The following is a 14,863-nucleotide window of genomic DNA, read 5'->3' as shown; positions in this document are numbered from 1 at the left end:
TGATCATTGTCTGATTTATAATTAATTGATGATACAATAAATATATAATTAATAAAAAACAATTAATATCATTTTTAACTTAAAAAATAAACACAATACTTAAGCAATCAAACAAAAGTGGGTGAACTAAATTTATATTTGTGGAGTAATAAATATTTCTCTTTAACATAATTTGGATTCATGTTTAACAAAATTATTGAAAGTAGTGAAACATTTTATTTCATAAGAGTTTGCATTAATAATTTTCATTTTCTTGTGTAATAAATGTATTTACATTTTCAGTTTGCATTTAAGATAGATGTTACACAATATTTTATTTATGCTAAAATAATTAGTTACATTCATGAATATATACAATTTTAATAAATAAAAACTTTCCAAACAAAAAATATATTACGCTTAAAGTTATAAAAATCTCATGTTTTATAAACAAACATTTTTTTTACTAGAATAATCTAGATAATAAAATTTTTCCTAAGAATATTTTTTACTCTGTTATTAACCATTTACTTTACCAAACAAGAGTTATTAAATAAACGCTTTTCGGTAAATATTTTATTTACTATTATTTCAAATCAATTGAAAAATATATATTAAATGTAATTTTAATTTCCTTTGAACTCTGATACGGTGATTCCGATCCTTATATTTTAATATTTGAAAATTCATTATTTTAATATACTATTGATTATGTTTTATTTTAGTTCAATTAACCATATAAATCTTATGTATACCGTTAAAGTATGAATAAACAAGTAGTTCGAAGTAAAAAATATTGCCAAAGTGTTCGTTAAAAAAATATTTTTTAACATTTTACACGTGTATTTTTTACTATTTTATTATTTATTTATTATTGAATTGATGTATTATAAAAGAATAACATATATTCTGTGAATATTGTAAAAAGAAAAATCTGTGTATCATTACCCATTCAAAAATCTCTAAAAGTATTAGTGATTTCTTTCAGTATTTAACAAAATAATTTAATCAGTTAAAAGATGAAAATTGAAAAGTAAACGTTATAAAACTAAAAATTGGATCAAAATATAGATTTTCTTTTTTTCTTTTTGAGAGGTATATTGTGAATAAAAAAAATTAAAAATTGTAGATTTTGAAAGAGTATATATTTAAGTCAAGAAGATATGAAAAAAACTCATAATAAATATTACTAATTATTCTTTATAAGGAGAAAATAATTTCAATAACTGAGGAGATGAGCTGACCTGAGTTGTCTGTCAGAAAGAAAGATACATACAAAGAGTGAATGAAATAGTTTTTAACTGTGCTTGCTTGCATATATAAATGCACATCATTACCATCTTCTCTATTACAAGAATCCAAATAGCGATGGCCAATACTGATTCTTCTTCCCCCACCATTTTCAACGTAAGAAAAACGCCAACCTTCATCCTCCTTCTTCTTCTCTGCATCGCCTCCTACTTCCTCGCCGCGTACCACCAAGGAGCGCCCCTCCTCACCACCGCCTCCCTCTACCTCTCCGCATCGTGCAACCACCTCACTGCCCAGACTTCTAGAACGTTCCCACGCTGCAGCGCCAACTTCAGTGAGTACACGCCCTGCCAGGATCCTCATCGGTCTCTAGGGTACAAGCGGCACAGAATGATATACCGAGAGAGGCACTGCCCCGAGGAGCCCTTGAAATGTAGGGTTCCTGCCCCTCATGGATATCGAAATCCCTTTCCCTGGCCCGCGAGTAGAGACCGTGCGTGGTTCGCTAACGTCCCCCACCGTGAGCTCACCGTGGAGAAGGCCGTGCAGAACTGGATCCGCTTCGAGGGCGAGCGCTTCGTTTTTCCCGGTGGCGGAACCACCTTCCCCAATGGCGCCGATGCCTACATTGAGGACATCGGAAAGTTGATTAATCTCAGAGACGGCTCCATTAGAACTGCTCTGGACACTGGTTGTGGGGTAATTAACCTTCTCTCACTGTTTTCTCCCTAAAAATATTTTCTTTCAATTTTAATAAATCAATTAAAACAAACCCTACTTATATTTTTCAAAGTAATTATTCTACAAATGAATGACTATTAGCCATCTTTTTTTTGGGACAATAGATTCATCAATATTGTAAAAAGTTACACATATTCACACAGGTTACATTTGTTAATGGAAATCTGGCAATTCAGATCTTTAACACCTATTTTAAATTTGATTTATGTTCATGGTAGATACAATTCAACCTTTTTTTTATGCTGATTAAGGTTTACGTAATGAATAAATTAGTTAATGAAAAGAATAATTCATTAGGATATTTTTATACTGTTGTTTATTTTATCCTTCATAATTATTGCATGTTTAAATAGATAATAATTATTTTTTTCTACAAAGACACTTAATAATAAATATTTCTATAAATATTTGATGAACTCATAATAATTTTTTTGTGTAATAGCTTTACAGTACGTGATGCATCATGTATTTAATAGTAAAAGGATTTATTTTGTGTGAGTATTTATTTAGAATAATATTAATATGGTTATCATTATTATACTAAAAAAGTAAATAAGAGATTGTTTGGAAAGTTAAAAAAGTTTAAGCGTGTACGTGAGTTGGTTCCGAAATAAGAAATAAGGAAGTGAGAAGGCATTTGCTTCTAATGTTTATATGCGGAGTACGCGTTGGATATTGTGTAAAACTAAGGTATGTTCACATCACACGTCACGTTTTTATGATTTTCGACAAAGGAGTCAACTCAAACCAATTCTAACCGCTATTCTTTTACCTTAACTGTTTATATTTAATATTAAATTTCTGACCATACTTTCCATACTTGGGTTTTTTAAGCTGTATCAGTATGTTACAGCTCAAAATATTTATTTATTTATTATGTATTGACCGTTTTATTTTTATGATTTGTTTCAAATTTTTAATACTTAATTAATAATAAATAGTTAATAAATAAACATTGACATTTTTAATTTATAACTAATACATTGTTTTCAACTTATAAAAGAGTTTCATTGTTATATTTTAAAAAATTGAAAGACTTAAAGAGTCATCCTGTTGTGTTTTTAAATTAAATATTTTATTTAATTTTTTATTAAAAAATGTTGTTTGAATAAAACAAAGGTCTAAGAGAAGCAAAGTAATTAATCCTTTGTTTAAGTGTGTAAAAGACTTCACATTGACTGGTGAATACATTTTCATTATTGGTTTTCTTATCCATGAACTGAGAGAGTAGAAGACCGAAGCAATTGGATGTGTTGGATAATCGTTGTTTTCGCTTGGTGGTTTTCTTAAAAGCATATAACAATGCGACAAAAATGGCTTGGAGCCAATGGTTGCAGTTTACCTATTTTGGTTCTTTAAAAACATTTTAAAATGATAATTTAAATTCGGAAGTGTGTTACAGGATAGCTTAATAATGAATAGTGTATATGCAGGTGGCTAGTTGGGGAGCGTATCTTCTCTCGCGCAATATACTAACATTGTCAATGGCACCAAGGGACACCCACGAAGCACAGGTTCAATTTGCCCTTGAGCGTGGAGTTCCTGCACTCATTGGAATTCTTGCCTCTAAGAGGCTACCTTTCCCTTCAAGAGCTTTTGACATGTCCCATTGCTCTCGCTGCCTCATCCCATGGGCTGAATATGGTACTGTATTATTGTGCTACATCATCAAACCACAAATTATATGATATATATTTCAGACCTTGGGTTAAGTCATGACTTGTTGAACCAGATGGAGTTTTTCTCAACGAAGTGGATCGAGTTCTACGCCCTGGTGGGTATTGGATTCTGTCTGGGCCACCAATCAACTGGAAGAAATACTGGAAAGGGTGGCAAAGAACGGAGAAGGATTTGAACGAAGAGCAGACCAAAATTGAGGAGGTAGCCAAAAGCCTTTGCTGGAACAAGCTAGTGGAGAAGGATGATATAGCTATCTGGCAAAAACCCAAAAATCATTTAGATTGTAAGCTCGCACAAAAGAGGTCTTTTTGCAGTGCACAAAATGACCCTGACAAAGCCTGGTTAGTCCAACCTCCTTGCATGTGCTCTGTTTACTGTTGACGTGTTCTTCTATAATTATTTTGGTGCTCTTCAGGTATACCGATATGCAGACATGTTTGACTCGTCTTCCTGAAGTTTCAAACAAAGAAGAAACTTCGGGTGGGGTGGTGGATGATTGGCCAAAGAGATTAAAATCCACCCCACCGAGAATTTATAGGGGTACCATAGAAGGGGTTACAGATGAAAGCTTTTCAAAAAATTATGAGCTGTGGAAGAAAAGGGTATCATATTACAAGACAGTAAACAAACTACTAGGAACCGGGAGATACCGTAATCTTTTGGATATGAATGCTTATTTGGGTGGATTTGCTGCTGCACTGATTGAGGACCCTGTTTGGGTTATGAATGTGGTTCCTGTTCAGGCTAAGGTTGACACACTTGGATCAATATATGAACGCGGGTTGATTGGAATATATCATGACTGGTAATTAGCAGAATAAAATATCTCGTCGCATGTTTCATGAATCTCTCTCCATATATAATATGTATGAATGAATCGTTTGGTTGTCATGCAGGTGTGAACCAATGTCTACTTATCCTAGAACTTATGATCTAATTCATGCTGATTCAATGTTCAGTCTTTACAGTAACAGGTAATATGTTGGTTAAGAAGACATATTTCTTGGAGAGACGAGTTTTTTAAGTGTATATTCTGACAATGTAAAATGCAACTAACAAATTTGTGTGTTGTAGATGTGAGTTGGAAGACATTCTGTTAGAAATGGATAGGATTGTTCGACCTGAAGGATGTGTTATCATACGAGATGACGTTGATATGTTGGTCAGAGTAAAGAGCATCGTGAATGGATTGGAATGGGACAGTATAATTGTAGACCATGAAGATGGGCATCTTGAGAAGGAGAAAGTTCTATTTGCTGTGAAGAAGTATTGGACGGAAAATTAATTATTTGTTGTATTGATTTTTTGCTTTTAGTTTCCTTTTTTAACTTTTTTAAATTTATTTATTTTTCCTTTTTACTTATATTTTTTTGGAAAGGTAGGGGTACATGCGAGCACTTTTTTTGCAATGCAAAATATAACTGTGAAAAGTGCAACTTCTAGGTATGGTTGTGTTATAATTGAAGCTCACTTTTATAAGATCTATAAATACTCCTTGATGGAAATTTAGAAAGGGTATAACTCTCAAATGAGTGATTTGATCATTGAAAACACTTAAGCATGTGAATCATAGCGTCGGGTGCCACTAAATCACTACCTTAGCAAATAGCTCCAGGGCTATGGGCGTTGAGCATCACCCAATTACCGTTGGGCGCTCCTTTGACAAAGAGCTCCAAAAGGAGATTGCGTTGGACACTGACGAAGAGGCGCTAGCTAGTCTTGGCGTTGAGGACGAGTTTGCTATATTCTATGTTTTTAAATTGTTTGAATGAAAATCCTTGAGAATTTATGAGAATTGGTGGATGCGAATGTTTGGTATGAGAGTCAAAGGAGTGGAAAGGTGGAAACTTCACATTATATTATTGTATTGTTATTTGAGATTTGGGCTTCTAAGGAAGTGTCAATCTCGGTCAGATTTGCATGTATTATATGTGTTAGTGAGAAACTGTCTTATATTCTATAATTAGAGTTTAGATGATTAGAGTGGAAGAATATTCTTATGACAGGATAAGCATGAGATATTTTTTCTAGCTAAGTCATAAGTTAACTTATCCTAATCATGTGGGGGTTGAGACGATGTGGAGATTGAGATGGTGTAATTTAGTATGATGGGTCTTAGTACTTTGTTTCACTTTTGATGACACATGTAAGAGTTTCAATATTTAAACCAATCAACATCAAAGTTTACTTAATTGTAAGGAGACTTAGGTCCCAAACTTTTTTTCACACATTGTTCATTAAAATATTATAATATACTTTCAATGTTTTCTATATGAGTATTCATAAAATTAATTTCTTAGAGATAAAACTCAAACCACTGTTGAATTTTAAACATAAAGAAAGATGATAATGTTTTTAATTATCTCAACTTCCTTTTAATTAAATTGTAAAATCTATCGTAAAAATATTCATCAATAAATTTGAGTGTAAAGAATTTAGTTATCTATTATTATTAATTTTAAACTAGTCATAATTTGAAAATAGAGACTTAGAATCATTAATGATAAATAGATAATGTTAAAAATCACTTTAAATTATAATTCACAAATTGATTACAATACTTTATTAAATAATAAATATTATTTTATATACTAATAATTTTTAATCTGTAAAATAGTGTTTAATTTAGACAACATTATGTCTAATTATATTTTGCCTATAAATTTAGTTGTTATTGAACATATTTTTTTAATATATATTAAATTATTCTGACCATAATATGAAATTCAAACAAAGTTAACGAAATTAAATTATTTTATCACAATTTTTTCTTATTGTATTGAAAAGAAATATGTCAATACTTATAGTAATAAACCGAAAATCTAGTCAAAATATTATTTATACGTAAATTAAGATATCTCAATATTACTCTACTAAAATGACAAAATGACACAAATACATTAGCCAAGTATTAAGATACCTGGATCAAGTTAATTCATTCCCATTGATATATATAAAATCTCATTAAAATGTTACAAATGTGACACTATTTACAATATGTGTATTGTTAATTTAATATTGCGTTTATTACATTCTTTTATGTATCTTTGACTTAAGTGTTAGAACGGGGAAATGTTCATTTTAATTTTATAAAAATATCTCAACTTTATAGTACATTAACCCTTAATGAATTGCACCTAAAATTAACATCAATATATCAATTAAATATTAATCACAATCTCTAGTTTAAATTAATTAAATACATGAATTTTTTGACTTGACTAGATTTCGGTTGATATAGCGGAACATTTTGATTTCTTTTTAAAAATGAAAAAGAAAAAAAAAACAAATTAATTTAAATAAAGTTTAAAATTCAATACATATTTTAAATTTTAGATGTAATAATTTAATATATAAGTAAATAAAAGTTATAATACAAATATTTATTTTAAAACTAATATGCTTTTAATTTATTTAAAATATGATGATTATTTTATAAAACGTAATTTATATTTTTCTTTGAAGGCAAACAAGTTTATTCTAAAGGAATCCATTCAATTTAGGCTGTGATTCTTTTATCTTATTCATTTTATAGGCTTTTCTAAGAGTCTATAAGATCAAATGACAGTTTTAAAGACTAGATAATAAATAATTTTGGTAGACTTATCCTTAAAAGATGTAATTCAATAATAACAAAAAAAATCTAATAAAAAACAATAAAATATTTTTTTAGGAAAAATTAAAATTTTATTTTCATTTAATGAATAATTCATTGTTAAATTATTGTAAAGTAAGAATTAAAATAATTTTGTTGCATCGGTAACCTACTTGAGAAAAAAAGATTAATCATAAGCAAAATTCACATATTAAAGAAAAATAAAAATATTATTTAACTAAGCATTTTAAAATTCATTAAAACTGTTAGACATGGCTATAACTCTTTCTTAAATTAGGAAAATAATGAATATAAACAAGTGTGATTACTTTAACTTTACTGATATTAAAAGAATACTACATATATTTAAAAAATATAAATACAAATTATTCAACAATAATAAATTTTATCAATATTTTAAACCATATATAAAATATCATCAGATAATATAAAAAAAGTTAGTTTGTAAAATTTAGTATTACATAAATCAATTATACGATAACTCAATAACATTTTCTTATTTATATATAATACAGCATAAGATAAGAGGAGAGAAAAAAAAATCAAATTACATCTGTATAACTTTAATCAAAGCATGATTCGACACCTTTTCGATTGATTATGCTTTTTTACGTTTTGAAATTTCGTTTCAAATATTATACATACAAAAATTTATATTAATATAAAATTATTTAACACTTTACTCGTAAAGATTAAAATGTACCTAACTTAAAAAATGTATTAAAATATAAATGATTTGATAATTATAAATTTTTATTTAAGATTTAACAAAATAAAAAAGAATAAATTACAATGATATAAAATTGTAATTGAAATGTAGAATTAAAATAATCAGTTATTAACAACCTAACATATAATATTAATAAAATAAATTACAAATCTATAAAATTGATAAAATTTTATTTATTTTAACTATGTTTTTTTATATACAAATTATTATCATTTTATTCCTAAGCAATTGTTCTTTTAAACTTAAGTAACCATTTATAATAAAAAAGAATCACTTACAAAATAAAATAATTGATCACAAAAAATTATAAGAATGATTTTTTGTTTATAATTTTAATAATTTTTTTAATAAATTTAATATGGATTTTATTACATCATATTTCCACCAGTTTTAAATAAAATTTATTCCGGTATAATTTGAATTTTTAATAAAAGGATACTATATTATTATATTTTCTCCAATTGTAAATATATGAAAAATTTTATATTTAATTATTTAAAATGTGTATTTAATGTTTATATTATATATATATTTTTAAAAAAATTGTATATAAAACTTTGTCTTTCGATGCATTTTATATTATTCTAATATTTATATAAATAAAGTAATCACACATTAAATTTATATTATATATAAAATATAATCGTTATTATATCATATTTATTTAGCATTGTTTTTTAAACGAATTATGTAAAAGTCAATTCCTAAAATGTAAAAGTGATATAGCTTAAATGAAAAATATATTCCAAAAATTACAATGACAGTATATAAAATTTACATTTAATGTAAGAAGAGAGGAGACCAAGAATAATCTAATAAAAATCTTTTAGAGGAGGCAAAAGCAATTTACTGTAAAGAACATTACATGTTATAATTACTCTTAAAAAATTTAACTGTCACTTTGAGTTTTAACTGTAAATTTTGTATGAAGAGAATCAGAAGGGTTTCTCGTCTTCTCCAATCTTCATCTTGCTAGGGTTTGCAGAGTTGCCATTTCAGGTCTTTCTTCGAGCTCACCAACTCTCAGGGATGGAAGCACCTATAATTCACATATTTCTGCAATTATCTATATTTGAATGCATCCTACGATTCAACACATAAAGTTCTCCGATTTGATTATATCCCAAAGGTCATGGACGGTGTTGGTATCTTGTTCCTTCCAAGGATTACTTGCTCTGTCTCAAACCCTAATTGTGCTACATCGTCTTAGATTCCTTGGCTACTTTGTTCCTCTCTATAACTACCGGTAAGGTTGTTTGCACTGGAATAACAATAGCTGCATAATGTTTACTAGCACTGATTGATGATAAATTGTTATCCTCTAAAAAAATTACAGTACCACCTTTTGATCTTGATTCAGGATAAATTGCACATTGCGCAAATTGCAAAGTGAAACTAAGTGGATTTTGAAACAATTATTTGTTGATTTAGTATGAACTTAATTCTCAGCAATTGTTGGGTTTAATTTCTGATCCATATTTTTTTATGAGTTAAGCAAATTGAGTTAAAAATCAATTATATATGCATTTTTTACACTATCATTCAATCAGAATGAGTGAGTATGGTGAGTTAGTAGACTTTTTTATAAATGTTTATCATTAATTTGCTCGTCTCCCAATTGGGTGAAGGTTATCAATGGATGGGAATCGAAATGGGTTGGGTATTTTGCATGAAGGTGGTGTTGATGTTGGACCTGAGATGTCCAATAACTTGGACTTGAATGTGGAACAGAACTGTTGTAGTCCAAACATTGCTCATGCTAGTGACAATCAATCTTGTCCTCCATCAAAAAGTGTACACAGCACAAATACTGTTTTGGGAATTGGTGCAGAATTCGAGTCTGATGATCATGCATACCGATTCTATAATAAGTATGCGACTTTGGTGGGTTTCAATGTTAGAAAAGATTGGATAAATAGGAGTAAGGTGCATGGTCAGGTGGTGTCTAGAAAGTTTACCTGCTCCAAAGAGGGGTACCGCAGGAAAGACAAAAGAGATGTCAATGTGAAGAAGCATAGGAAGGAAACGAGAACTGGCTGTTTGGCACATATGATCGTCACTCGGCAGCCAAATGGAAAATACCAGGTCACCCATTTTGAAGCACAACATAATCATGACAATGTAAACCCTAACAATGCTAACGTGGTAAACTTGCTAAATGAATTTAGTGTTGCTCAAGCTATGGAAGCTGAATCAAACAATAGTTTGGGACCTAAATCAGAGTCAGCATTGGATATGTTGAATAAAAAAATAAGTGCACACGAATCTCTTGATATACTTTCAATGAATTATGACAACTATCTTCATTGTGCAAGGGAAAGAGATATGAGGGAAGGAGAAGCAGGGCGTTTGCTTTGTTACTTCCAAAGGCAGCACTTCGAAAATCCGGCATTTTTTTATGCCATACAGCTTGATGTTGATGACAAGGTTAGCAATATGTTTTGGTCTGACGACAGTATGGTCGTGGATTTTGATCACTTTGGAGATGTCATTTGTTTGGATACAATTTGCAGAACGAATGAAGATCTTCGGCCACTTGTACAGTTTTTAGGTGTTAACCATCACAGACAAGTTTTAATATTTGCTGCTGCTTTTTTGTATGATGATTCCATTGAATCATTTACTTGGTTATTTCGAACTTTCATTAATGCTATGTCCGGGAAAAAGCCAAAGGCCATTCTCACAGAACAAGAAGCTGTAATCATTGAAGCAGTCAATACAGTTTTACCTGACACAAATCATTGTACATGTGTATGGCAGTTGTATGAGAACACTTTGAAACACCTCAGTCATGTTGTAAAGGATGCGGAATCTCTTGCAAATGATCTGCGGAGCACTCTTTACGACCCCAAGGATGAGGAGGAATTTACTCATTCTTGGGAAACTGTGATAGAGAAGTATAATCTGCAGCAAAATGAATGGCTGAGATGGATGTATAGAGAAAGAGAGAAATGGGCTGTTGTCTTTGGTCGAAATACATTTTTTGTAGACATCAAAGGCTTTCATTTAGCTGAGATTTTGTCTCATAAGTTTAGAAGTTATCTAAATCCTGAAATTGATGTAGTTCAATTTTTTAAGCATTTTGAAAGGGTAGTAGGTGAACAGCGTTATAAAGAAATAGAAGCTAGTGATGAAATGAGCAGGTGTTTGCCAAGACTAATGGGTAATGTGGTTCTGTTGAAGCATGCAAGTAATATTTATACACCAAGAGCATTTGAAGTATTTCAGCGAGCATATGAGAAGTCTTTGAATGTTATTGTTAATCAATACAGTAGAAATGGATCATTGTTTCAGTACAAAGCAAATACATTTGGGCATAATAGACAATACAATGTCACCTTCAATTCCTCTGATGACACAGTTGTCTGCAGTTGTATGAAGTTTGACCGTGTTGGATTTCTGTGTGATCATGCGCTTAAAGTTCTTGATCAAAGAAACATAAAAGTAGTTCCACCTCAGTACATCTTGGAGAGATGGACTGAAGATGCGAGGATGAGAAATCTTAGAGAGATTAGGCAATGTAAGGTGCAAGATAATCCTAAAAGGGTTGTTGCTAGCTGTTACAAAGACTTGTGCCACAAATTGCTCAAGTTGTCAACAATAGCGTCTGAATCCGAGGAAGCTTATCAATTTGCTATGAGGCAACTTGATGAAGTGATGGTAGGAGTGGAGAAAATCTTGACACCGAAAGCTGAAGGTGAAGTTGTCACCTCACGTAATTCTGATGTAGATGCTTCAGAAAGTGAGCCTGCAAAGATCTTTCCGAATGAGCATATAATTGAGGATCAGGATGAAATTAACAGCGCAAATGGTGGAAAAGACAGGAGAGCCACGTCAGACAGGGGGCACTTAATAACCATGACATGTAATGGAGCCGATTCTGACAGGATTTTGAATGTAGAAGAGTCACCGCAAAATACTGTTGTCTGTATTTCAAGCCCCCCCTCTACATATGTTTCATCTCAGCCTGCAGCACCGAATCCGATTGTGCAGGTCATCTTTTATCATTTATCAGATATGACAGTTTATACTGTGATCAATTATTTATTTACAATTATCAACATACTCAGTGCTCATAAGTCAACTTTTTGAGATAATAAGTTCTATCTTTTTATATCTGTGTATATACATACACGCGCCAAAGAGACTGACATTTGTTGATTCTTTCATTTGTGATACAGGGTTTGTACAGTTTTGAAGCCAATCAAGTGGTTAACTGCATGTATGAGCAGACTAATCTTATGGTGGACAGTCAATCTAATTCTAGCATGATGCAACCGCAAAACATCTTTTCTAACCCACAGGATTCTCCTGGTCAATCTCAACTATTGCAGGTGTTCAATTTTCTAGTCATCTAGGGTTTTTATCGTATGCGGAACATGCATGTGTATGTAATATAACACTTTAAGAAATTTTTACTCAGGAGCCTATAATCCAGAGCACTTACCTTGAGTCCATGCCAATCAATAATCAGATGCGGCAGGTAAACACCTCTTGGTCCAAAACACTCAGTATCACCCCAACCCTGAAAAAATAAAAAGATTTTTGGTGGAAGATTCATGTCGCTAACTTTTTAAATCTGCTCTGGGTATATTGGTTGCAGGGAATGGATCTTGACATCCAAAATCCTCATTCGTCGTCGTTCTTGCTGTATGACCATAGATACAGAAGTTCTGAGTCTGCATGAAGTACAACGGGATAAAATGGTTAAATCATTTTCTTGTAATCTCTTCTGATTGTATCAGTATGTTTTGCTGTACAGTGCGGATTGATGTAGTCATTAGCTTTGAAACAGAATCATCCTTCCCTCTTTGTAAATAACCAAACATCCATCATACAATATTGTGTAGCTCATATGAACATTACATAATCGAATGCGATGGCTACACAAATTTTTTGAATGAAAGTTAACAAAAAGCTACAAATACATCCATATTTTATGGTAGATAATACATTCCTTTTTATCCTCTTATTACTTGAAATGAATTACTTTTGTTCCGTTGCTTTTACAAGGAATGCAATTCAAATATTTCCTTGCTAATCTGAACGAGAAAAACTTTTGGAGGCCCTAGACATTTTCTGCTTGATGATTCTGAAAGTTCTTGATACATTTTTGTTTTAAGAAACTTCTGATACACTGTTAAGTTGATATATAGCGAGAGTAATTGTTATTTTCATAATGTGAGAACTACAAATTTAGACTATATAATTAATATAAAGATGGAAAATATTAAAAGTTGACTGTGGTCATATGATCATTTAAAATAGTTGCATGGCTTCATATTTGTTCATATTTATCTTGCTAATCCAGTGTTCTTAATTGGATAATTCTATACTTGGAAATTTTAGTAGCACGATATAGTTACATTACTTGTGGATCTGGATCCTCTCGCTCTCGCTTGTAATACGAGCACATGACCTTGTTATCTTAAGTGATTACAAATTCAAGGGTGGGACATTGTGCCGAAATTCGGGACCCTGTCCAAATATTGGTCATTTAGATCATGGACTTGTGTTGTGTCTCTAGTCTATTATATATCTTTCTGAAATTGGTAAGGAGATATTTCGTGATCGGGAACCACGAATTTTCAGATTATTTGCCCCCCTCCCCCTTCATCTTTTAAAAATTTGATGTTGGAGCAATGGCTCTCGGATCTCCATATTTTGAACATGATTCTTCGATAGATTTGTGTAGTAATATAAAGAATTTGTACCGATATTTAATTATAAATTGTCGTATGAAAAGTATATTAATCTTTATATTAATTATTTTTAAAGTTATAGTTAATTAGTTGATATTATATGATTTTATACTGATATGTACAGAAATGTCATTCTTTTTTTAATTATTTTACAGTGGTGTGAATTTTGATATCATTTTAACGAATGAATTTTCATGACCTTTCTGGTGTTGTGTTTTCCTGCTTCCACGCATGTGTTATTCTAATTTGACTACTTTGTAGCTCTATTGTACAGTACCTTATTTAATTTTGTTGACTTTCCAGATATAGAATCTTCCCATCGCCAAGTCACATTCATTGACTTGGCTGCTTATTGTGTGTTTTTTTATAGCGTTCGCATTTGCCGACTTTTCATTAATGTGCTTAACCAACGTCAGAACTAAACGGTAAACTGGTATCTGCAAAACTCAACTTCCATATCAACCATATTAACCAAAATGTCTTGTTATTTTTCTGTCTAAAGTGATCATGGCTAAAAGGGCCACACGATCGCATGAATTTGCATTGCAAGGAATTTCTTTTCTTCCATAAAGAACTGAAAAAGATAAACAAAAACTAGGATTATTATTGGCCAATTTTAGAGAAGCAAGATGGTACTATTCCTCTCTCCTTGCTTGAACTGAAAGAATAATAATTATTGCCCAAAACATATGTTTAGGTGGTTTAAAATAGAAAATAAAATACAGAAGCAGCTTTATATTTATTATTCTGGTAGAAGGCAATACATGGACCTTTCCTATTTTGGTTAGATGATCTGTTTTAAATATTTTCTTTTTTTCAATCGATAGTTGTACAAATAAGTTTTAGGTGATATGTATTCAGAGTGAGCATAGACAATGATATTTCTAATCCACTTATCTTGTTCAAAACTTACAAGACATAAGAAAATATAAAATAACATTAGTTTTTTTTTTTCTTCTTATTTTGAATATATTATAAAGTTTTATTAACATATAAAAGATTAGAATGGATGAGATATAAACGCGAGCATGACGGCACGGCCATGCTTAGACGTTAATGCATGTTGGTCGTTTGACAACCGGCCCAGCAGTTTTTCTCAAAGTACGACACATGTTTAATTTTATTTTATTTTTTTGGCACTGCGAAATTCTGAACTATATAGCA

At 30.8% G+C, this 14,863-nt stretch overlaps 2 protein-coding genes across 2 annotated transcripts; both read left to right on the top strand.

The window, feature by feature from the left end:
* The first annotated feature begins 1,266 nt into the window (after positions 1-1,266).
* On the top strand, positions 1,267-5,014 carry LOC124832479 (putative methyltransferase PMT16). The gene is made up of 6 exons (XM_047306691.2): positions 1,267-1,929; positions 3,405-3,615; positions 3,704-3,992; positions 4,067-4,456; positions 4,548-4,625; positions 4,726-5,014. The coding sequence occupies exons 1-6, from the start codon at positions 1,303-1,305 to the stop codon at positions 4,934-4,936; spliced, it is 1,806 nt and encodes a 601-aa protein (XP_047162647.2). The 5' UTR covers positions 1,267-1,302; the 3' UTR covers positions 4,937-5,014.
* Positions 5,015-8,903: 3,889 nt separating this feature from the next.
* Positions 8,904-12,959, top strand: LOC124832478 (protein FAR1-RELATED SEQUENCE 5-like). Its single transcript, XM_088095715.1, has 5 exons — positions 8,904-9,243; positions 9,626-11,990; positions 12,179-12,331; positions 12,421-12,480; positions 12,601-12,959. Exons 1-5 carry the CDS (start codon positions 9,074-9,076, stop codon positions 12,682-12,684), a joined length of 2,832 nt encoding a protein of 943 aa, XP_087951841.1. The 5' UTR covers positions 8,904-9,073; the 3' UTR covers positions 12,685-12,959.
* The last annotated feature ends 1,904 nt before the right edge of the window (positions 12,960-14,863 follow it).

This window comes from Vigna umbellata, chromosome 8 (genome assembly GCF_029865625.1).
Source record: "Vigna umbellata cultivar VRB3 chromosome 8, Vumbellata_1.0, whole genome shotgun sequence".
In the NCBI taxonomy this organism is placed as follows: Eukaryota; Viridiplantae; Streptophyta; class Magnoliopsida; order Fabales; family Fabaceae; genus Vigna; species Vigna umbellata.
The sequence above is the reverse complement of the archived record's forward strand: the minus strand, read 5'-3'. Positions and strand labels throughout refer to the sequence as shown.

Bases quoted from the DNA above. Each gene is read 5' to 3' on its own strand.
- LOC124832479 (XM_047306691.2), top strand. From the start codon at position 1,303: ATGCACATCATTACCATCTTCTCTATTACAAGAATCCAAATAGCGATG. The intron at 1,930-3,404 runs GTAATTAACCTT...GTGTATATGCAG, and splicing joins CTCTGGACACTGGTTGTGGG to GTGGCTAGTTGGGGAGCGTA. The intron at 3,616-3,703 runs GTACTGTATTAT...TTGTTGAACCAG, and splicing joins CATCCCATGGGCTGAATATG to ATGGAGTTTTTCTCAACGAA.
- LOC124832478 (XM_088095715.1), top strand. From the start codon at position 9,074: ATGCATCCTACGATTCAACACATAAAGTTCTCCGATTTGATTATATCC. The intron at 12,332-12,420 runs GTGTTCAATTTT...ATTTTTACTCAG, and splicing joins GTCAATCTCAACTATTGCAG to GAGCCTATAATCCAGAGCAC. The intron at 12,481-12,600 runs GTAAACACCTCT...TATTGGTTGCAG, and splicing joins TCAATAATCAGATGCGGCAG to GGAATGGATCTTGACATCCA.